At 40.3% G+C, this 24873-nt stretch overlaps 1 protein-coding gene across 2 annotated transcripts in view; it reads right to left on the reverse strand.

The window, feature by feature from the left end:
* The window catches only part of ADCY8 (adenylate cyclase 8), a 133680-nt gene that overhangs the window by 101750 nt on the left and 7057 nt on the right, over positions 1–24873 (reverse strand). For both annotated transcript variants that reach the window (XM_086741280.1, XM_086741279.1), the window contains exon 2: positions 45–194. In XM_086741280.1, the coding sequence (XP_086597406.1) occupies positions 45–194 (150 nt within the window). The remainder of the gene's footprint in view (positions 1–44; positions 195–24873) is intronic.

Raw genomic sequence — 24873 nt, forward strand, 5'->3', positions numbered from 1 at the left:
TATCAATTCCAGTTAATACAAAAATAGGATTGTTTCTCCAATACCTGTCGCTGATTTTCTGTCTCTAGTCTCAGTCTGGCTTCTACACATCTTCTGGTCTCCAGGAAGGCTTGACGCTGTGCTCTGTCTGATAGGTAGCTAATGAAGATTCCTGCGGTGTTCATACACATAAATAACACTGCCTGAGCCGCTATCTGCAATGAACAACAAACAGAATTTGATCAGACAAGAGAAGCAAAAATTTCTGTTTAAAAGGAGAAAGAGAGACAGACTGCTCTGTGGTCATGTAGGCCGTAAAACTAAACAGTTAGGAAAGTGTGCATAAAATAATCTCTTGGATCTTAATTAGAGGCATCAAAGGTGTAGAATTCTCTCTGCCTTGAGGAAGAAATATGCAGTATTTGAGGGCATTAAATTCTAGTTGAACCACAAATGATGTTTCCAAGAACTGACTCACAGGGCTCTAGTCAGAAATGATTACAAACATAATTAACAATTTGTTTTTGCACTGCCTCTTCTGTATAAGCAACTTTGTGGTTTGTTCCATGGCTTAGTTGGAGAATGAAGCCATATTAAGGAAAACAAAGAGTGTCAGTTAGCTAAGAATTAATATCAGTGATAATGGTTATTCTGTTATTATTGACCAAATCAAATAAATTCATTTTCAGCTGATGCCAAAGCACAAGCTTGCACAATCTGAATCCTGAATCCTTCAACACAGGAAGCTGAAAGGATAACCATATGCTTACACAGCCTGTGCCTGTGTACACGGACCTTCACTGATGCCTATGCAAGAGCCACACTCTTTTTCCTTGTAGAATGTGCGTCACAGCTTCTTCCTTTCCAATATGAACTTCAAGAAGCCAAATAGGAGTGGATCCTTGGACAGTGTAAATTCCAGTGGCTTATTTGTCTTTCATTTATACCTCTTTGTGCTCTGTATATTTGTAAGGCAGATCGCATCAACACCATTGAAGTGAGGGTTGTTTGGGAAACTGAGTAAGAAACATATAATGTTTGCGTTCACTAGAGACAGAACAGAGACCTGCTGTTTCAGCAGCTTTATCCAACCCCTCATTCCTCCTGTATGTTACAAATTCATTTGAATTCCTCTCAGTTTCTACTTAGAATCATAGAATCACAGAATCATTTAGGTTGAAAAAGACCTTTAAGATCTTTAAGTCCAACCATAAACCTAGCACTGCCAAATCCATGATTAAACCATGTCCCTAAGTGCCACATCTATACATCTACACCTCCAGGGATGGTAACTCTGCCACTTCCCTGAGCAGCCTCTTCCAGTGAAGAAATTTTTCCTAATATCCAATCTAAACTTCCCCTGACACAACTTGAGGTCTTTTCCTCTCATCCTGTCACTTGTTACCTGGGAGAAGAGACCAACACCCACCTCCCTACAGCCTCCTTTCAGGTAGTTGTAGAGAGCAATGAGGTCTCCCCTTAGCCTTCTCTTCTCCAGACTAAACACCTCCAGTTCCCTCAGCCGCTCCTTACAGGACTTGTTCTCTAGACCCTTCATCAACTTTGTTGCTCTTCTGTGGACGTCAAATAATTTATTCTGCCTTTTTTTTTTTTTAACTTGGGAGAGGGTTAAGAGTGAAAAATAAGTCCAGAAGTTGATAATATTCCTCAAATATAGCACCTAGGGCAAAACAGCTCTGACTGCTACCTTAGCTAGGGAAGCCATCCAGGCACAGTGAACCAGCTGAAAGCCAGCAAACTGCAGCTCCCTGTGTTCCTGCCAAGGTCCAGTCACAGCCACTGTGATGAAGTCCCACCAAGTGCATCCTGTCTTGCAGGATGACACTTCTCTCCCAGTGTCAGACCAGCTGTGGAGGAAGCAGGGGCTACATTACCCTGTGGCCACATTGTCTGCCCAGCAAAGCTGTCCAAGGCTCTGACAGCTATGGCCCATAATGCTATGGGTGATACCTACAGAATCAAAACAACATCAGAACAGCCATGCAAGGACAGATCAAGTGTTCATCATTCAGGATCCTTTCTCTGATAGCAGACAACAGAGAGTGCGCAGGTAGGAGTACAAGGATAAAACAGTAGATATGAGTACAAGAACAAAGCAAGCATGCAGTGATGTTTTGTGAAAACAGCCTTGAACACTCCAGCAATCTGTGGTTGCAGAATATTGTGGGCTAGAGGTTGCATTTTTGTAGTATTATCTGATAATGAGTCTCCTGAAAATCCAAGTGTTGCTTGTCCTAATAGAAGAGAGAAAACATTTAGTAAAACTCCCAAACCTCATTGTGATGCTGTGCCTCTGATCTGCAGGTCTCACTCTTCACATTCATGTGGGTTTGAAAGTGAGATTTGATATCAAACCAGATGCATCTGGCCGAAACTTCAGCTTTATATATTCCCGTATTTCTGAATCTGGGGTATTGTTCTATGATAGCACAGGGAATTAATTTACAATTTATATGCCATGATTAGATAAGAATGTGTATCCTGGCTCCAGCTGAAGTTTTATTTAACCTTTGCCAGTAATAGACGTCTAGGCAAAGCTTGTGATAAATAAGGCATGGTTAGCATGGTCCTTGCATCTTCCTGGCTTACAGGATCCGGTGGTTTACAGCACCTCTGAGCTGGAGGTGGCATACTCTATCCATCTGTTTAACTTCTTCTGATACCTTTCTGAAGTTAATTGTACCTTTGGCCCCTCTGGCATTCACTGACAAAGATTTCTACAATTTAATTAGGCATTTTGTGATAAAAGTGTTTCCTTTTGTCTGCTTTAATTCACAGTCTGTGAATTAAATCATTTAAATCATTAAATCATTACAATGAGTGCCATATCATGCTTATAATATGAGAAACAGTGACTAATCATCCCCAATTAATCTTCCTCTCACCATTCCTGATTTTGCTGACTTACAGCATTACCCCTCTCTCTCTCTCTTTTTTTTTTTTTAAAGGGAGGAATTTGGGACTATTTACTGTCACTGCATTTGTCACTATTCCACCTCGGTGCTTACTGCTTTTTCCCTGTTATCTACCTTACCCTGCTTCACTGGAGACAGGGTGGCCCCGGACCAACCAGCTTCCCCCAGACACTTCCCACCTTTGCTCCAAGATAAAGCACAGAATGCAGTAATTCAGCTCGTGAGATAACTCCTTTCTGGTGCAGGCTACTAAGAGGCGTATGATGAGCTGACATGAGATAAGACCAGTTCAGAATTATGTTGGTCAGCAGGACAATTGAAATGAGCTCTGGGTGGCTGGAGGAGTCAATGTTTCATACCCTTTTGACTGACTTGGAGATAATCAATACTCACACACTAGGAAAGCTAGGGTATAGGCTGAAAAAAAAAAAAAAGCCTTTCATGACATTTGAAATGTGCATTTCCATGGCAAAAGCAGCAGCAGGGTGGTGTCCTTTGCTTGCAAGTTCCTCATGAGCCCAGTTCAGTTACTGGTCTCTGCTAATACTCAGACTAGTGCCACTCACTTCAGCAGATCTCCTTAGAGCAAATGCAGTAGAATTTTGCCGTCAATTAGATTTCATGAGCACATAATTTGATTTGGACAAAGGGAATTATGGAAAAGATGTTACACGTAAAACAACAGCTTGCTCAGAGGCAGAATCTGCTTTTCTTACACATAGTAGCCAGATTGAAACCAATCTAAAGAGGCACTGTGCCTTGTGAGGATACTAACATGTGTCTTTTTTTTAATAAAAGAATAAGCAAGATACTTAAGACTTGAGTCTCTCATTGCCAATCCTTTTTCCTACAGCTTACTATTGCCAATTCCAGAAGTTTTGCAACATTTTCTACTGCCTACCAAAGCCACAAGCCAGCTCAGACACTTATGTACACAGCTTCATGTATTTTTGACCGACCTGAAGATAATCAATGCTCACACAGTAGGAAAGCTGAGGTATAATGTGAAAAAAAAAATATTTTCACAACATTTATAAGCTTGTTAGTCTATTCGTACCTTGCACAGCACACAAATAAGATCTTAAAAACTCATGAGTGATACTTTTTGATGTTTAAACAGGGCTCTCAGGAGGTCTGCTTCTCAAATATTTAAAAAATGCAAACAAGAAGATACCCATCATCATGCTGCTTGGGAATACCTGTGTAATGGGATCAGCACTGTCCCTGCTGAACCTGCTGTTGCTCATAATTGCATGATAGAATGAACAGACCTAAAGAAAGTTACTTGACAAGATCATACAGGTAGTTAGAAGCAGCCGTTAAAACTTTTACTCCAAAACTCTCCTTCCCATATTTCTCATGGCAGGTGGTTAAGAGGTTAGTTCAGAGAAATCAATTGTCAAATGAATTTGCATTTATAAGTTGTGCTTCATGCAGGCACCTCAGGGCCCTTTGCAAAGTCAATATATAAACTAGTCAAAAACAAAGGCAATGAAAGAAGAAGAGGCAGGTCAGATGAGAAAGCCAAGTTTAAATTTGACAGTACACATTTATCAAATAATTTCATTTTTATCTGTCAGTCATTGTATAAAAAGGGCTTTGCCAAGACAACCGAAACCAATATAACATTTTGAGTGGATTTGGGAACCAGTCTCAGAGAGAGAAACAATGAAAAAGGAGCTGGACACAGCTAATCAGGAGGAAGTATCAATCACAGTAGGTACAATACAGTAATGTAAGAGAATTGAAAAGGAAAATTCATTGAAAAGACAGTAAAGTAGCTCACAAGTCTGTTGCAAAGTGATAGGAGAATCGGCCACAGACAGCTTATCAAGACAGAATTGACTGTAGTTCAGGAAGCAGGAAATTCATAAGGGTACAGCTGAGCTACTGAGAGCAGAGCTGGGCTAAGTCTAACAACAACATGTAGGCATTTCTGCTATTAAGAGCACCTAATTGAGTTTGCCTTGGTTTGGAGTTTACACAGATTCCTGTGAGTTTATGAACAACTGGGAGTGAGTTAAAGAAGAGTTTGGAAATGCCAGAAGTTTCAAAACTTCAAAAATCATAACTGCAGTGTGTTTTAATTTTGCCACGAGTTTCCTCTTTGAAAAGGTGCAATTGTCCATCAGGGAATACAAAGCCATAAGGCCAGCTATAGAGTCTCCGAATTCAGTGCTTTCTAAGACCTGCCATTAATAGCCATTTATGCAGTGCATAGTGATTGACTGAGTTCAGCACTTCCAAGGAGCCCATAACCTGAGGAAAAGTCAGTACTTAGGAACAGTCAACAAATTAAATGGTATGTTGATTGATATCTAGCCCTAAAAGATGGCAATTGCCACAGACTATCTTCATAATGAACAGTTGAACTAATAGCAGCACACATTCATATGGAAAGCACAGTGGAGGTGGAGGAGAGAAAGCTGAAAAATTTTAGAAACAAATCTGAAATTCAGTAGGGCACTGAACTTGTGTGTTACTGCCTCAAGTGCAGAAAGAAATCCTAGTGTGCTCTGCAGAAATAAACCCATTATTAACCTCTTCAGCAGGTAATTTTGTTCTGCTGCGTAGAAACAGCAGTGCTAGAGCTGATCTCAACAAAAGACATGTGAAATATAAAGAAATTTTTTTCAATGTAATCTCCAGTTGGACATTCTGAAGGCAGATCAGTTCTAAAGAGCAGGAATTTGATTAATTCCTGAAATGAGCCTATGGGAAATTATTTCATTATTTTCCTATTTTGCTTTCTAATTTTGGGTTGGCTTCAATAACAGATTAGAGTAGTTCTTGTCTGTTTGGGGAAAACTGGAAAGTAAAGCTGTTGTTCTCCTTTAAGAGTGTTTTCAGCATGTGCCACACAAAGAACTGGTTGCTATGGTAATTATTATTGGTTAATTAGGTTTGGAGAAGCATTTTGATTCATCATTAGTTGTTTAACTAAAAATAGCAGCTCATCACAAGGTTGGTTTTTTAAACTAAAATGTCTCAGAAACCCCATTGCACTCTCTCCCTTTTCCATCACCACCTCACTAAGGTTACTTTAAGGGAAAACAACTTATGTTCTTATGGGAACTGATCAGAAAGAACTGAAGGTTGCATGAGAAGTGTGGGATTTGAGACCAAAATGCTCAATTTTGTATAGAATAGGAACATCTGGCTGCACAGACTCTATGACTCTCTCACTGCTGGGCTGCAGCAAACCTCTATCTCCAGCTGAGACCATGATTTTATGAATCAAAGCTCCTGGCAGTGAAACTACTAAGTACCTGTATCTCTGCACTGCCCCTTGCCCACCTTGATCCCTCAGCACAGCTTCCCCTTTGTTGTGCCAGATCAATTATTTGTGGGACCATACTGTGAATTCTATCAGGGAACTTGGCCAACTTGAAAAACGAACATTTGGTGTTGGCAGTGATTTTCCTATCTGGAGCAGTTGTCTGATTGAGTTCACAGCACAGCCTCCACATCCTTCCACAGGGAGAGGAAGCACGTGAACATTCATTGCTTACACTGCTGCCAACTCATTAAACTGAAATCATTGCTGCCTCTCTGTTAAATCACCTTGTAAGGAATTTTTTTTTTATTCCCCAGATTCACTCCTTCTGACTTCTCCTGAGTCTAGCTGCTAAATGCCGTGACTACGATAGAGGTTTTTTGTTTATTTTAGATTGTGAGTTCTTCATCAATGTTTATTAGAAACCAACCTGTCCCACAAAGATGCCCAAATTGTTGCCATGACTTTCCAGAAAGCTCATCTGTCCCTGACCCGCTATATTGCCCAATGTATAAGCACAACAGCTGTTTAATTCCTGCTCACAGTTGGAGTGAGTACTAACTCTTTTTTCTGATCTACATATACAGAGTTTACTGAAAGACAGGAATACACCATACACCTGAGAAGACAGGGATGGAGATAGGGATATTGTTTATTTATTGTAAATTTAGTCAAGCACAGACTACGATGATTAAGAGCAGTGCTTTAGCCCACCCACCATTGCTAAATGTGAAAGGAGCCTTTTGTATCAGTGTCACCTCCTGATTTTGTGTTTAGAACTGGGTTTTGAGGTTCAGCTGTGCACAGCTCCCCTGGAGACATTGGCTGATTCTTCAAAAACTCAGATCTTATTTATGCCTCTAGGAGAGCTAAGATCTTTTTTAAGAAGCCTGGTCTTGCTTCTTCCAGAGCAGGCATTAGAGGACTTTGCTATGTATTTAGAGACACAGTCTGGCCTTTAATGTGCATGAAATCTGTAGCCTGCAAGGCAGATTGGCCCTATTAAAACACAGGGTATATCCCGAGGAACTATTAGATTACCCTCAGTGAGAGTAACTTGTCTCAGACACAATTTTCTCCACCCTATTGCAGAATAGCCTAACTTGCTTATTGCTCCTGCACCACTAATGAGTTAGAAAACAAAGACTATTTTCCCTCTGAACAATGATACATTTGGACAAAATTAATTGTTCTAGTTCAATACAGAATTAAGACATATGCATGTTTAGTATTCAGAACAAGAGTTTAATTTGCTGTTAGAAAAATAGATATTTCCTTCTAGCTCTTCCTCCCTTTGAATCCATGAGAAATTTAGAAAATCGAATGTTTGATTAAGTTGTTTATAGGTAGATCATATAATAAAATTTGGAAAGTCAACTATCAATTACGGCAAGATTTTGGCACCACAGCGTGGTACAAGAGTTCTTTCAGGAGAATCATGTCATCTCAGACACACAACGGCTGACATAACCTGAGTGATGCACAGAGGTGTTCAAGCAAAAATGTAACCCTGCTAGTGTCATCAAATGGCAAATAATTTTCAGCATGTCCTCTAACTTTCCTTAAGTTTGTCTAAAATTTAGGATTCAGGCATAATCTTAATTAAAAAAAAATATTCTGGGACTTTTGATAACCTTTTTTGGGTATTTTTATTTTTATAGATGTTAAAGCTGCTAGGGATGTGTGGGACAATGTCAGTAGTAGGATCGTAGCTCATGCATACAGGAAAATGGACAGAGATGGGTAAATGATCTTCAATTTTTAGTAACTCTCTTCCATGGCTGTGGGGTACTCTGCTGAACTCCCTGCCCCTCATCTAGGATACACCTTGAAATCTGGTGGTCACATCTCAGCAGGACAGCACTCTTTTGTTATCCTTTTCCACACAGGGTGCTATTACAGATACCTGAAATATTCCTATTTAGAATGAATAATCTTATCCTTTGACATGAGTAACCTCCCCTATTCAGTGTTTTCTGTGTGCTGGTTAGGTACCTTCTTCCTCTGCTCTGAGACAGTTGCATTGCAGGGTAATTACAAGGAGAAATTGAAAGCCAAACCTTACAGCTGTCATCATTTTATTGTCCAAAAACTTCACTTCACATAGTATGTTTAGGTAAACGAAAAAGGCTTGAATAGGAATCTCTACTTTCTTCTGCAAATACACATACTCCCAAAACCATAGAATTACTTTAAGTTACCAGTGCTGTCTAACCAGGAGTAGATCCTGTAAACACCCACAAAAAAACCAGCAAAAAAAACCCCACACTGCAAGCAGCCCGTGGCAGTCAGAGTAGGTCAGGAAGCTCTTGAAGTGATAGTGTTTCGCTGCTCACCACTCCGAAGGGAGCATAGAGCAGCTGTGGGGTTTCCCTTTCTGCACTTCCCTATTTCAAACTCACGAAACTCAGTCTGACACCAAATTTTTCCCTACACTTTTTTAAATGCAGAATCTGATCTCCCTTACATACTGCACATTTACTGTGCAAAACAAATACAAAAGTAATTATGTTCAATAGAAGCCACATTCCCTTGAAAGTCACTAGAGAAATAAGTTACTCCTAATAAAAGTTACAGCGTCTGAACAAAGATTTGTAAGAAAATAATCTGAAATGGGGAAGCACAGTCACAACATCCTAGATATAAAGAATTAAAAAGAATTCCTGGGTTTTCTTTGAAGCAACCCTGTACCAAATGCTAGTTTTCCTAGATGCCTGAACTGTTAATAACTGTCTCCTAATTCAGATGTACCAATATTTGGGGACCAGGCATCAGACATCATAGATAACTTTCCAGTGACAAAAAATTCCAGCTGACACCCAGTCTGGTAATGTCTGAGAGCATCACTGAGTTTTAGAGTGAGCGTGGACACTGTAAAACTAGGACCTATAAAGTCAAAGTAACTTTTGGAAATTTTCCTCAGATTGTCTCAGTAGTTCTGTCTAGGTCAATGCAAGACAGCCAAGGCAGAAGAACTCCTAGTACTTCCCTTAATAGATTATACAACTGATTAGAAGTAATGGTAGGAAAAAAAAATTCATCAAAGCTACTTTGCAGCATTGGAAAGAGTTTAACTACATTTGAAGGAAAACAGAATTAGGTAGTCTGCATTTCTGCTAAGTGAGTTTGGGGTGGTGTTCTGCACAGCTGTTTTTATTGCTCCAGATAATGGTTCTTATTCGAAGTAGGATGGCAAAACTGAGTGAGCAATAATTATGTTTGTAGGGCTGACAGCTGTTCATCTTTTTTGGCACACTTCATTGCTGTTTTTGTCTGATCAACTGTATGCGTATCCCAGCAATCACCTGCAGTACATACTCCATGTCTCTTCCCAATGGAACTGGCAATCACCATGATTTGTGTACAGGTGACTCTGCTTCGGTGCGTTCTGCAGAGTTATAACAACAGATGTATAAGGGAAGAATTCCATTTTTCTTCCTAGCTATGTTAGGCCAGAACGTGTGTGTTTTCCTCTGAATTATCAAGCTGTGGCCATAGGTGAAGGAAAGAAGCAATATTTTTGCAGATAATTTTTTCCTCTTTGGTATTGCAATTGAAAAAAGAAAGTAATAGCAAAATGTAATGATCTTAAATTACTCTTGGGCTCTTTATCAAGAAGTAAAGACTGTCTTATGAAAGCCACTCCAGTCTGGTGAGAATGAGACTAATACCTATTAAAAAGTAAATTGGTTTAACTGAAAAAGTACTGAAAATACTGGTAATGAAAAATAGATCTCATAGTGTCGAGTGTCCTTTTCCAAGCCACTCTTGTCCTTCAAAGCCTGCTTCTACGCTGAGGGGAAGCTCTGCTGCTCAGCTGTTTGTGTTAATCACTTATACCTGCTGGCAAACAAAATGCCTCCCACAGCTGCTCTTTTTTTTTTTTTTTAAACTAGTCACCAAAAAGAAAGCCAAAACAGTGCTGGAAACAAAGGCTCTTTACACTCTATTATCAGCAATTTTAGCTAAATGCCAGTGGCAAGGCTAGTTTTTTCCCACAGCGGCACCTGTAAGTGCTGTAATTTTGCACAGGTGACGTTAGAGACGGAGTTCACCCACTGAATCTACAACTGATTGATGTGTGAGACACCAAGAGCAGACAGATCCCAGATCAGGCTGTAGGTTTGCTAGCCCTGAAATTATAAGGATAATATCTCCTGTCTCCAAATTTCTCATTATGGCTGCTCTGCTTCCCTTTTAAATTATTTTTGGAAAAATGACCTGAAAACCCCAATGAAAGCAATTTAATATTCCCTGTGTTTATTTTTTCCCTCAGTATCTCCTTTTGTTGTTGGCTATAATGATCCTCCGAAAATCAAGAAAAGATAGAACTTACCAATGACATTTTTAGAGTACTGTCCTAGCAAAACATAAAAAAAAACCCCTACAAAAACCCCAAACACCTACTTTCTCAGCTATCCCTGATGCTAATATTGAGCTGTAAATATGGCAGATGATAGAACCTGCCCTTACTTTGAAGAAATCTTGGGTAGCACAAAGGTAGTAGGTTGTCTGACTTCAGTGTACGTAGAATTCCAGGTATCCTTAACCACACTGAGAACCAGTGCTGACATGACCTTGGGAGATCACAGGAAATTGAGAGCCTGTGAAGATATGGATGAACCTGCAAGGGAAACTTTACGATGGCTGGGGATGAGGTAATAGGGTCCAGGAGCCCTTGTCCTTCAGAGCTGAGCTGAACACAGCTTAGGCACAGCGGAAGACATGAATCACTCAGGGGTAAATGGGAATTTTACTGATAACTGTCTAACAATCCTCAATATTCTCTTTAGTTTACTTTATCTCAAATGTTTTAACTCTCATTTAGGAACTATCCTGGAGACAATACAGGGAAGGGACATGGGAGCAAATGGAAATGTACCAGACAAAAGCCATGAGAGGTTATAGCATTCCAGACCAGCTGGATTAAAACTTTATCTCAGAGAGTTAGGCGAGGGCAAACATTTTCCTTTGTGAAACCTGTGGGTGTTGTTTTGCTATTAGTCACAGTGAATGCTTCAGTGTGGTGAGCTAGAAGAAGTCAGACTGACATCAAAAGTACAGAGAGTGCTGTGGGAAAAAAGTTGACTCAGTCCTTTGGCTGGCAGGATATGCCACAGACAAATAATGAAGGATTAGGTTTCTTCTGCCACTTTGCTGCGCAGGATTCATTCTGCATTGACACTGGCATGACCTAGGACTGATTCCTTTGAAGACAGTGGCTTATTCTGGTGTAAAACAAGGATGGGATTAACATAAAACCCTGATATTTACCATGGGCCAAATTTTTCTTGCTTGACAATAGAAGCCATACCTTTGTTTTCACTGCTTATGTAAGCATGAGAAATAGAAACTGGACTGGTCACAGAATATTAAATAAATGATACAAGACAAAACAACCACTGTCTCTGATGTTGACTAATGAAGCCTGCTGATACAAATGAGAGCTTCTCACTGGTAGAGTATTAAATCTTGATGGACATGAACTCTATTTAATACTGGAGGGTATTAAATCTTTGTGGACATGAACTAACAAGTCCCCCAGACGTTGTACATCAGCATAGCTGCAGAGAAGTCCATACAGGGTTTGATCTGATGCACAGCCATGAATGCTGCCCACATTTTTGCAGTTCAGGTTGTTTAAAAGCAGCCACTCAGGAGCAAGGTCACTCTTAACCTGCTCACACAGAAGCTCATTGGCTTCAAAGGGAAATTGGCTTGGGCAAAGCAGTGTTTGGTCTTAGTGAGTATTTAGCTCATGTATCTAGTATTTAGATCAATGTGGCAGCAGTCATGATAAATAAACATTGCTCTCTTAAGAGCGCTCAGCAGATGAGTGCTTGAAAAGAAATTGTGTGTGGCCTTGGACATGCTGGGGTATGAATACCAAGGCTGGCAATGCTGTGATTCATGACACAAAAAAACACGCCAGAATTTAAGTCAAGAACTAGCTGACAAAGCAGATTTCTTACTGGAATTTCAGGCAGTGAAGCGGACGTTACTTCTGAGCCTTAAAAAAGAAAACCAAAGATGACCAATTTTAGAAACTGACCTGCCAAATTGGTTGATGTTTTTTGGAGCCAAACAGAGCTAACAGTTAAATCTATGAAAAGGCTCAAGGAGAAAGGACACAGTTAATGAAAGACATTTTCTAGTGTTTAATGCTTGATCCAAAGCCTGTTCAGTTTGATGGAAATATGCCTGCTGGCTCTGATGGCTTTTTAAGTGGTTTTCTCCAACAATCTTGGTTTGTTAGCTATCAGAACACAAGTGAAATGAAGCATTTCAGATATCCTAGGGAATCGCTTATGTCTCCTTCTTGAGAACAATTTGAACTATTTTTTTTTTCCCTAGGATGAAATCAGTTCTTCGAGTGTAATTTCTGCCACTCAGCCAGTCAGCTTTGGCCAGATACACCCTGTCCAAGGTACGTACAAAAGTTTCAAACTTCAAAATTAGAATTTCTGTTCTTAAAAGAAAATAAGGCCCCCGCTAGGCCCCACATGTCGAGTTCGCTTCTTTTTGTTCAGATAGTGCAGTGCTGAAAGCAATTAAAACCATGTCCACAGACAGCACTACAAACATGCTAATTGTCAATCTTAAGCTGACATCTGATAGCCAACACTGTACAGTAACCACATTTGTGGATATTCTGGGTAAAAGCAAGAACAAGCTCAAATGGCTTCTTCATGTTGCTTTGCTCATGAACGTCCACATTTATTTGTTAAAGTCAGCTCATTTAATCATTATATGAACTTAAACTAACATGTCCTTGTAATAAACACGTAATGTAGTTGTATCATAAATAACTTTTGTCATGCATTTTGGCCTTCTTTCTTGCCTTCTGGCATGTTCCACTGTATTATTTCCACAAAGAGTTTATATAAAAAAGAAAACCTCTAAGTTATGCCAATTATTTTTTTTTAAGGAGAAAAATATTAATAGAAAGGTAGAACCAGTCAGACTAAATACCTCACGAGATGCTATTAATAAAATAAATAAATTTGGGAACAGTGTCAAGAGATGATAGACAAGATAAATTTGGATAACTGGAAAAGTTTTATGAAGGGCTATTTAAAAAAAAAAATCTTTAATGAAAGCCAAAAAGTATATGAATGTGTGCGTTTTAAAATTTTTAGTTCTTGGCAGATTCTAAAAAAATCCCAAAACACACACATTCACATTTTTTTCTCTTTCTCTAGTTAATAGCAAAGAGGTGCAACTACTGCATTTCTGAGCAGCTCAGCCTTGTAGGTGTGCAAATGCCTTTCTAAGGCTGGTACAGTTCTGGTGGCACCCAGAATGGAAAATGCGTTACCTAGAGATAGCTGAAATTCAGAAGATGTCTACAGTGTGTGGGCAGTATACAGTAGCTCTCAGCTCCCAGTTTCCACCAAGTTCAACTGGAAACTGAAATGGAAGAGTCATTACCACTCATAGTTGCAAAATCCCTCCTCTGCGACATGAGTGCTCCTGCTGACCTCAGTATTCAATAAAAACTCATTGCTGAATCACAAGGGCAAGCACTGCTGATCTGTAGGACTTACAGTTGTGAGAGGTGGTAGCTCAGGAGCCAGCCCTGTCCAGGGCTTGCAGGAATGCAGCAGTACCACTGAATTTGGATGGGATCATCCAGACATTCTGGAAAAATGTGTCCTAATCTATAAACTGTCTATGTGTATATCTTCAAAATGATGATAAGATAAAAAACCCAGGACCTAGGTCTACCTATCACCCTACTTTCATTAAAAAGAACAAGAACACTTGTATTCCACAGGTGTGTATTATGCCATCCTCTGAACAGAAAACCTGACAGGAGTTAGCAAAGTATTCATCATTACAAAGAGATTCCTGTATCCAGCAGGAGTAGAAATGACTGTCTAAAAATCTTTCATTAAAGGTTTTCCTATAGTTGCTTCTAACTGCTGATGTTGATTTTGTAGTCTGGAAAAAAAAAGGCATTTTACTGAAAGACTGAATTGTCCTTCACAACATGGAAAAAAAAAAAAACCGCAGTTAAAGTATCCTGGCAAGGTCAGAGTTTATTGCTCTTGAAGAGAACAGTTCCCACCATGTTCTCTGAATTACAATCATGTGCTGCTAAGGTCTTTTTCTTTACTGGAGAAGGAAGGGGATATTCAAAAGTAAAAGCCCAATTCCCTGCTTTCCAGCAGGGTGGGATGCTAGACCCTAGGAAAGATGCTGTGCTGCTCCAGTAGCAGAAAGCAGCCTCAGGTCTAACGGACCCATTGTGGGTGTTACACATGGAGAAACTTTGCAAGAGACAAACCATCCCATGAGACTTCCCAGTGTTTAGGTGGATACATATGCAAAGGAAGACCCAGAACTCTTCCACCTCTTAACAATGCTCCAGCTACTCAGCGAGCATGGACTAATCTCTATATTTACTTATGGCATTGTATGCATATATTGTTTCCATTATTTTCATGGGTTCCATATATCTAAGGATAGTTCTAAAGTCAATTGTAGTCCCAAAGATTTCAGAGGCAATATCCGTATCTTTTAATGTAGATAGGTACTTGCATATTTTGCTTAGAGTAGGAATAACAAGGAAAATTCTTATTCTTTGTAATTAAGTGGCATATGCACCACAAACGTATATAATGAACAGCATCTACAATAATGATGATTCTCTGAATATATTTTTATGTTTTTAATATATATGTGTAAAAATAAAACAAATCAGATCAGGTTTACAACATAAGAGGAGAAAGATTGAAAGTCAAATAAAGTAAGCCCATGATGACCTGAAAAATATTCTTCTCTAGGCAAAAAATGTCCCCTCCTTCTTAATCAGATTCACTCTTTGCTGTTTCTTTGCCTTCAAGAGGACCTTCTTGACAATACAGTCCTTCCACCAGTTGTTTGCCTTTTGGAAGAGACAATAAGATTCCATCATTTTCTTGCACCATCAGCAATATTATTGGCTAATGATTGATCCAACATGTCCTTAGCAAACCACAGATATAAATCCCTGAAGCTATGGCATTTCAGGCTACATGAATGAAGTTATTTCATACCAATCCATCAGCCTTTGTGTAGCAATCATTAGAAACACAAAATGGTATACTTCTTCAGAAACAGGGGCTGAGAATACTTTGCATCACAGCCAGAATTAGGAGACAGTATCATTTAATTATAGAAAGTAGGGCATGAGAGGACCTTGACAGGTCGTTTAGCTCATGCTCCAGGTTCTGGATATTATCTAAATCATTCCTAAAAAAAAATTCCTCTCTTAACTGCTTAATCATACCTCAGGGTAAAGCCTCCCCAGCAAAATGAGGTTATTTAGGTTACTGTTATTAGGTTATCATTACAAGGTTTCTCCTACTATCTAAAGTAACTATTCCTTATAATAACTTAAGCCCATCATCTCTTGATAGCTATAGAAGAAACAAAGAACAACTGATTTCTTCCTCTCTGTAGCAACCACTTCTATATTTGAAAGCTATTACAGTTTCTCTTCAGCTTCCTTTACTCTAGAGCAATCCTCTATCCTACAGGAGTAATGAAAATAAGCAGGATCCACTATAACGGAAAACAGGATGTTTAAAGACCATCAGTGCTTTGGTGGGAGAAGGTTATTTTCTGGTGTTTTAAAAGAAGCATAGTGTCTGTTACTCAAAATGTTGTCCTAGTATTGGTAGACTGCCTAAGGGTGAACCTGCCTCTAGCTTCCTTTGGCAGCTAAGACTGCTGAGAAAGCCATAGTAGAGACCACGATTCACACATACGTATATCAGATATCTCCTAACAGTCATGTAGCAATGTGACTTTTGACAAGGACATGTAGAAATAGGACAGGGGTAATGGTTTTGAACTGAAAGAGGGTAGGTTTAGATTAGACATAAGGAAAAAATTCTTCACTATAAGAATGGTGAGGCACTGGAATAGGTTTCCCAGAGAAGTTGTGGATGCCGCATCCCTGGAAATGTTCAAGGCCAGGTTGGATGGGGCTTGAGCAACCTGATCTAATGGAGGTGTTCTTGCCCATGGCGGGAGGTTTGGAACTAGATGATCTTTAAGGTCCCTTCCAACCCAAACCATTCCATGGTTCTATGATGACTATCTGAAACTGAATGGTTGGCACTGGTGGAGGAGCTCTTTTTACTGGTGGAAAGAAAAGACATGTATTACTGATATTCTTCAAACTCTTCCACCTGTAATATTACACATACCACAGAGATCTAGCAGGTGGAGGCAGAATTGTTCCCCAAAAGAATCATGGAGTGTGTGTGTGCCTGATGTTTGCTAGAAGCTTATGTTCCAGGACTGCCTGATATCACCAGATGGGGATTGGGAAAGCAAGAATGCTGCTTTGAGCTTTGGACTATATGATGGTGACAAGTTCATAGAATAACTCTCTCAAAAAAGTGATGTGCCAGGTCAGGCGATGATGTGTGGTGGACTTGGTAGTGTTAGGCTTACAGTTGCACTTGATGATCTTAAGGGTCTTTTCCAAACTAAACAATTCCATGATTCTGCAATACAGGCCTGTAGTTAAGTCCCACAGTAAGACTCGATGCTGGAATGGACTGAAGTGAGTGCAGAAGACATGGCATGTATATTAAACTAGATCTCACACTGCAATCACAGGAGCTGTGCCCTGCACTGGCTGTGTGTTTCCTTCAGACTGGATTTGGAGATGTTAGTTGTGCCCTCCAGATCCTCATCAGATCTTTGGATCTGTCTACTTGAAACAATTCCTGTACTGTTATCACAGAACCACAGAATAAATGAGTTTGGAAGGGACTTCTGAAGAACGTATAGTCAAACCTCCTTCCTCAATGCAGAATCACCTGAAGCAAATTGCTTGGAGTCTTGTCCAGTCAGATTTTGAATATTTCCAAGGATGATGACTCCACAATATCTCTAGGCAACCTGTTACAGTGCTCAATGACCCTTACGGTAAAAAAAAAAAAAAAAAGATATTTTTATATTTAAATGGAAGATACTGTGTTTCAGTTTGTGCCCGTTGATTCTCGTCCTGTCACTGGGCACCACTCAGAAAAGTTTGGCTCTGTCTTCTTTACTATCCCCAGTAACGTATTTATACATATTAATCAGATTACCCCCCAACACACACACACCTTGAATCTCCTCATCTCCAGGCTGAACAGTCCCAGCTCTCTCAGCCTTTCCTCATTTGTCAGATGGCCCTCCATAGCCATGTCCATGTCTCTCCTGCACTGGGTAGCCCAGCACTGGGCAGAGCAGTTGAGGTGTGTTTCCCTGGGGCTGAGCAGTGGAGGAGGATCACCTTCTTCAGCCCGCTGGGAATGTTCTGCCTAATGCAGCGCAGGAGGCCATTGACCTTCATACTGCTGATTCATGGTCAATTTTGTGTCCACAAAGACACCAAGACCTTCTCTGCAGAGTTGCTTTCCAGCTGGCCAGCTGCCAGTCTGTACTGATGCATGGGGTTATTCCTTCCCAGGTGCACGACTTTATATTTCTCTTCTATTGAACTCCATGACGTTCCTATCAGCCCATTTCTCCAGCACATCAAGGCAGCACAATCGTCCAGTGTATCAGCCGCTCCTCCCAGTTTTGTATATCATCTGCGCTGTGTAAGATTGCTTAACTCTATCGAGTTTAGTGGGAGCTAGTGGGGCTTAAGGAGTCCCGCGAGATACTTTTATAACCACTTAAGTGATTTAAGGAGTCCCTTTGCTTGTGGAGTGTTAAAAATTTCACTTACTACCTCCCTGTACTTTTAAGTCCCTAGAACACATTGAAAAATGGGCCAGATTACTATGCAGGGAAAAATTGCTATCACCAGCTATCCTTACACATTTTGTAGACCACAGGGTTCATACAAGGTCTATGTGTTTATCATTTGGATTTTTAATTTGTTCCTTATTTGTTGGATGCTCTGGAATTTTCCTTTTTTTTTTTTCTCTAAAAGTCTTTCAATCATCATTATATGGTAAAGACCACTAAACTCTGACTAAACACCTTGCAAGTTCTTTGCAAAATTGAAACTGCTGAATCCATATTGCTGTCGGTAAGAAGAAGACAGCTTGACTTCCAGGTTATAGTTTGAGTTTTTAATGATAGTAATAAGAAAAATGTCTCTTAATTAACGGTGTGTGTGTTTTCCATGTTTAAATTCCACCTATAAACTCTCTTTAGATATACACAAATGGAACATAGTAAATATTATTTTGACTTGTAAATATAATTACTGAATCTGAAAGCAAGTTATGAAAAAAAGAACAAACCATGAAATTCCATAGCATTGCTTTTTCTGAGTATTTGCATCTATCTAATACCAATATATGTAAATCTATAAAGTGGTTTTAACCTTTAGAAATTTAAATATGAGATGTTATGAAATTTTATTAGATATATTGGTTGCTTTTGGATTTAAAAAAAAATCAAGTTTGTCAAGTTTAATTATAGAAGTCCTGTGTTGCAGAAGAAAACCAGAAGTGGTCTCAAATTCTCTTCCTTCTTATACATCATCAAAAGGGTTCTTTATTAATGACACTTGGATAGACAATTTGTAAAGTCAGTAATGATGTTAGTGTGTTCTGGTGCCATGGAAAGCTATCTGGCCAGCAAAAGCTTTGTTAGCTGCTTGAAGAGGAAACAACAACTACCTTAATAATGTTTGTCCTAAGTTTCATGGCCTCAAGCCATCAAATAACCCACCTTATACCCATCTTTGGGCATGTGAGTGCTTTTCTTGACTTTAAAATAATTGGCATAATGTTAAAATGCATTCTTTTCCACTTCTCCAAAGTCTGAGAGCCTGTCTTTAAAGCTTTTAAATTTCATTGTGTTGATTGTTGATGGGATTTGCAGTAACTAGATGCTTACGTTAGATACTCTACTATGGAGGAGTAGTGAAGAAGAGCGGTTGTCATCAGGTAATGTACGTAACTATCCCTTAAAAATAAGTAGATACAAATTCATTTTTACAGGAAAGAAAGTGATAAGTAATTAGGAAAATCATTTTTAAGCATGAAGAGCTATTAAGATTATAAGAAGATTATTGGAGGATAATAAGTTCTTCTTCTTTTCCCATTATTGTCAACAAGCTGCTATTACTGTAAGGATTGGGGATAACATGGGAACTATCACAGCATCAGTCAGAGTGGCATTTAGCTACGTTCTGGAAATGTCAAAATAAATTTTACAGTAACGTCCTTGGGCAAGATTTGTATGACTTTTGGTCTGCCTAAAGTCTCAAAGAACAATTTTCACTGGCTGCTCTCAAGGACTTCCAGATCTTAGAGGAATCCACTATAAATCTCTCTGTCCATTTTGAGATATACTGCTCCCTTAATGCTTCAAGTACCTTTACCAGGTGCACTTAGCACCTTTACCAGGTGCTTGCTTTACCAGGCAAACCAAGCATACCTCTCCCTCTCAGCTTCATTGCAATGCAGAGGAGGGCAGGCAGGCGGGGAGACTGCATCCCTGTAGTGCACTAAACAATGTCGAGGAACGTCTGTGGCATGCAATTGTCTATGATATCATCTATAAAACAGTCCTAGGCACTGTTCTGGCCTTGGTCAACCAACCCTCCCTCTGCAATTCCCATGTGTAGTTCAGGAGTCATCAAAGACCTGCGTTTCTCACCTCACAGGTTGGATGCAGGCACCCTTTTTGGGAGCGGTTAATATAGCCTTTGGGGAGAGCAATGCACTGAATTCTGAAATGTGTCCTAACTTTACCTGACTCTTCAGGCAGCACAGAGCTCAACCTGAAACTCACAATCTTCAGCCGGTTTCACTCAGTGTCCAGAAAGGAGGGAATTTCTTACTGCCCAAGAGCTTACAGCATTTACACAAGGATCAGGACTTCATTTCTGCTCTTTCCTCACTTCTGCATGAGGCAGTTTGAATCTATGGATCCCAATCCTAGGAAAGAGACCTATTAAGGCAACAAATTAATCCTAGTGGGACTCTTCCCCATTTCTCCAGTTGAAACTGGTCCATTGCATGGATGCAAAGGCAAGAAGCGTGGGATCAAAAAGAAGACAGATGAGGAGCAGGCTGGCTTTATAGCCCAGTGATGCAATCACAGCCTTGAATAAACTATATGATATCTACTCTAAAGTCCCCTCAGCACAGATGGACTAATGTAAAGGGATCTTGGAGCCACTGATGATGAGGCTGAAGTTAGATAGGATGGGATGGGATGGGATGGGCTGGAATGAGGTGGGATGGGATAGGATAGGGTAGGATAGGATAGGATAGGATAGGATAGGATAGGATAGGATAGGATAGGATAGGATAGGATAGGATAGGATAGGATAGAATCGGTTTAGTTGGGAGTGACCTACAATGATCATCCAGTCCAGCTGCCTGACCAATTCAAAGTCTGATCAAAAGTCAAAGCATGTTGTTCAGGGCATTGTCCAAATGCCTCTTAAACACTGACAAGCTTGGGGGATTGACCACCTCTCTAGGAAGCCTGTTCCAGTGTTTGACCACCCTCTCAGAACAGAAATCCTTCCTAATGTCCAGTCTACACCTCCCCTCGTGCAGCTTTGAACCCTTCCCACATCTCCTATCGCTGGAACAGGGAGAAGAGCTCAGTACCACCTTTTCCCCTGCCTCTCCTCAGGAAGCTGTAGGTCGCCCCTCAGCCTCCTTTTCTCCAAACTAGACAAACCCAGAGTCCTTACCTGCTCCTCATAGGACATGCTTTCCAGTCCTTAAGAGAATTATATGGAACTAAGTCTTTTAAAAAAGAGTAAAGTTATATGCAAACATTCCCACTACATTTAATGTATTCGTTTTTTAAGAAAAAACCTATGTGGCTGACAGAAGTCAATACAATATTCCTCTTCTGATGCATCATGGAAGGTGATGGGCATGTTTTGCACAAAAATCTCAAAGCAATAGAATGTATTAGTCACATATTACAGCAACTGAGAAAGGCAAGTTTTCGAATCAAATGAAGCACAGAAACACAAAGTGACATGTGTGGGTCAGCACGGGCCAATGATAAACTTAGTGATGAAATGGGAATGATCCTCATCCCAGTCTCTAGCTGAAATCTGTGCTGAATATCACTCCTTCCTCTAAAAGAACACGCATATCTGGCACAGGAAGTTAGATCCATACTAAGTGTGTGTGGGATGATTTCTATGTCAATTATAAACTATCTAGTATGCTTATGAAGATTACTAATACTAATAAGCATTAGAAGTACTTTAACATATGACAGAGAATTATAGGATAAAAGAACCTGTCTTGTACAGTTATTTGAATGACTGCCATGAGATCTAAGTAATTTATTCACCTAAGATCCTCACTCCAGAGTTATAAAACAGCGAGTACACAGTATAATATAATGGAGTTATTCTGTGCTGATTGATTTTCCTAGATATTATTATTTTGTGTTTGCACTGTGATGATACCTCTGGATTGACGGATGAGGTTCCTACTGTGGTCAACCTAAAGCAAGCAGCATAGAATAGATACCTCCATCCCTGGATAGCTCCTGGGTAAACAAAGCAACAGAGTTTGAAGAAAGGAGAAATAATAAAGTGGCTGGAGATCAGATTCCTCCAAAGAACCAAACTGCTTTTTGTAATTAGGATTCTGACACTGTTGAATGCTTCCATTGATTTCAGTAAAGAGAAACTTTTGCATATTATTTTTAAGGGATTGTGCTGTTAAAACAAAGGAAAGTGAAGATATAGAGAAGTCCAAGACTGTAAAGTAATGATTAAATCAAAATTGAAAAAGAAAATTGAGTAGGTAAAAGTATTAAATCACTGAACTCGTTCAAATAATCTTTCATTTATACTGGGGGCAACTGTTCTCTAGATTTAAACGAAGACCATCATATAAAATTATAATATTGACATCAGACTGTTTGGGAGAATTACAATTGGAGTTGTGAAGAAAAAAACTTTGTCTTGGGTTAGTTTTGCTTTTTCTTTTACCCTGTGTCCTGCTTTCAGCTTGGATAGAGTTAATTTTCTTCCTAGTAGCTGGTATAGTGCTGTGTTTTGGATTTTGGATGTGAATAATGTTGATAACACAGGGATGGTTTAGTTGTTGCTGAGTAGTGCTTATACAGAGTCAAGGATGTTTCCTTGACTTCCAAGGGCTTCTCATGCCCTGCATGGAGGTGCACAAGAAGCTGGGAGGGGACACAGCCAGGACAGTTGACCAAAACTGGCCACAGGGACTTCCATACCGTATGACGTCACGCTGAACATATGAACTGGGGCAAGTTGGCCAGGGAGCGGTAACTGATGCTCGGTGTCTGGCTGGGCATCTGTCAGTGAGTGTTGAGCAATTACATCATGCATCACTTGTTCTGTATATTCTTTTATCACTATTATTATTATTTTCCCCTTTCCTTTTCTCTTCTATTAAACTGTCTTTATCTCAACCCATGAGCTTAACCTTTTCTTCTGATTCTTTCCCCCATTCCGCTGGGGAGGAGTGAGTGAACGGCTGTGTGGCGTTTAGCTGCCTGCCAGGTTAAACCACAACACACTGCTTCGGCTTCGGCTGTTTCTCAGACTGCAGCAATGGTTAATTAATGAACTCAGCAGCCTTCCTCTCTCCTCTAGGGCTAACTGCATGAAACCTTGCACCAGAAGCTGGCAAATGAAATAGCAGCACTTCTTAAAATAGTTGCTAATAAACAAAACTCATGTGATGAAATATTACTCTGTCAGCCAATGGCTGCCTGGCTTTGCAGTTCGCCCTGTGTACATTTCCTGATATTTTTTGTTGTAGACTAGGCAGCACCACAGTGGTATCTCTGTCTGCAGACCCAGGTGTTTGGAGAGATAAGAGTGACAGAGCTTACTCCAAGAATTCCTGGAGGAGCTGGATGTCCATGTTTGTCTTGTCTTTCAGAAAAAATTGCAGATTCAGAGTTTTCCCTAAACAGAGTCCTGAGAAGTGATCTTCTTCATTCACCTAAAAATCCTAATGTCTGTGGGATTCTTTATATTACACTCTGTGGGCTTTAAATTGGGTCCCTAAATCAGGCTGTTGGGAGTCTCTGAGTCAGTCAGGCCGTAATAAGATCCCTCAGTAAGATCTTCAGTTCCAAAAAATACTGAGTACTCAGAGCTTTTTGTCCTTGATCCCTTTTGACCAGCCAGGTCTCTTTTATCCCTGGTTTGAATGAGTGAGGCTGGTACCAAAATGCTCAAGATTCACTGCACCACTCACTCAGTGATTTGCATTCATCTCCCTCCTTGGGCCAGATTGCAACTCTACAGTCCCTTCTGCACTGAGGATGGGTATGAGCTGCACTGCACCAAGAACAGAGCAAGGGAAACAGAGTTTGTCTCTGAAGGAGGGGCTAGATGAAAAAAAAAACCAAAACAACAGGCTCAGAAGCCACAAAGCAAGGTCCTTGTGCAACTCACTTGCAGACACGTAACTGCTAGAGCTTAAGACAGAAGCCTGTGTTGAATGCCACCATGCTCTTACAGATGCTTACACAATGTGCAAAAAGAAGCTAATGTCCCAGACAGAGAAAATAGCCAGTGTGATGAGTGAGAGGAGAACTAGCTAGCAGGGAAACTATGAAAGACAGGGAGTATGTCTTAAACCTCATTCCCGTCCCCCCGTCCCCCCCCAATTAAGAGATTGACTGTGAAGTTTTTCCCCTATATTTGGGCTTCTCAGCCCCAAGATCCCTTCCCCACCACCCCAAAGGGCACTGCTTATATCTTTTTATTCAAAAGCTGAACAGGGACTACCGTTGTCTTTTAAAATAGCTATGTATCTTCTGTATAGCTGGTCAATGTCTGGAGGCTCACCCCTCATTCAATATCTTCTGCCACCCTAGGAAATGCCCTCCCTGTAGGCTGTGTTTGCTTCTAAGGAGCTGGAGGGGCAGCAGATAAGGAGGGCCAGAAATTGTCTGAGGAAGCTGCACCACTTTGAAAAAGAGCTTCCAGCTTCATTGGGTCAGAAAGAGGGGACCAGACTGTACAGTCTGCTGGCTGGGACACGCGCTTGAGGGAATGATTTAATAGCATTATATAAAACACTAAAATGTTCAGCAAGGACACCACCAGAGATGAATTCCTTAATCAGTTGGTTACAGAGTCAGGATTATTCTTCCTTTCTTTTTTTTGGCCAACTAGATCGTAACCTTTTATCGTCCCAGAAGAACAGCTGTGCTAGGAATAGGGGAAGGTGAGGTAAGAGAGGTGGATTTTGATCCTCTCTGGGGAAAAAGGCACTTAAACCTTGGTCTGCCGCATCCCAGAAACATCTCCATCACCGCACTTGTTACACTGAGGAAGAGCACAATCCCTTCTCATCTGGCTTTCACATCAGGCAGACACTGTGTGTGTAGTACAACCCCAAAATGTGTTCCCACTAGAACAGTGTTTGGATTCTGGCTGGGCTGGACGGTAACGTTAACGTGGAGTCACTGCGGCACTTCATTGGATGCTCAGAAACAGACGAGCAGCTAAGTGCAAGAAGACTGCACTTAAAGAAACGGAATGTGGACAAGGTGCGTGCAGGGATGGGTGCTAGGCAGAAGCAGAGTAAGGGTTTCAGGTTTGGAGTTTCCATCAGCCTAAGCATCACTTTAAAAGCTTAATTCCTTTCTGTTTACTAAATTTCACCTCTCACATGAAACACTCTAATTTTTCTCATGCTTAGGCAGATATTCTGGAAATAAGGAAAACGGAGGAGGGAGTCCTTC

The sequence above is a fragment of the Chlamydotis macqueenii genome, chromosome 2, assembly GCF_036417535.1.
Source record: "Chlamydotis macqueenii isolate bChlMac1 chromosome 2, bChlMac1.mat, whole genome shotgun sequence".
NCBI lineage: Eukaryota > Metazoa > Chordata > Aves > Otidiformes > Otididae > Chlamydotis > Chlamydotis macqueenii.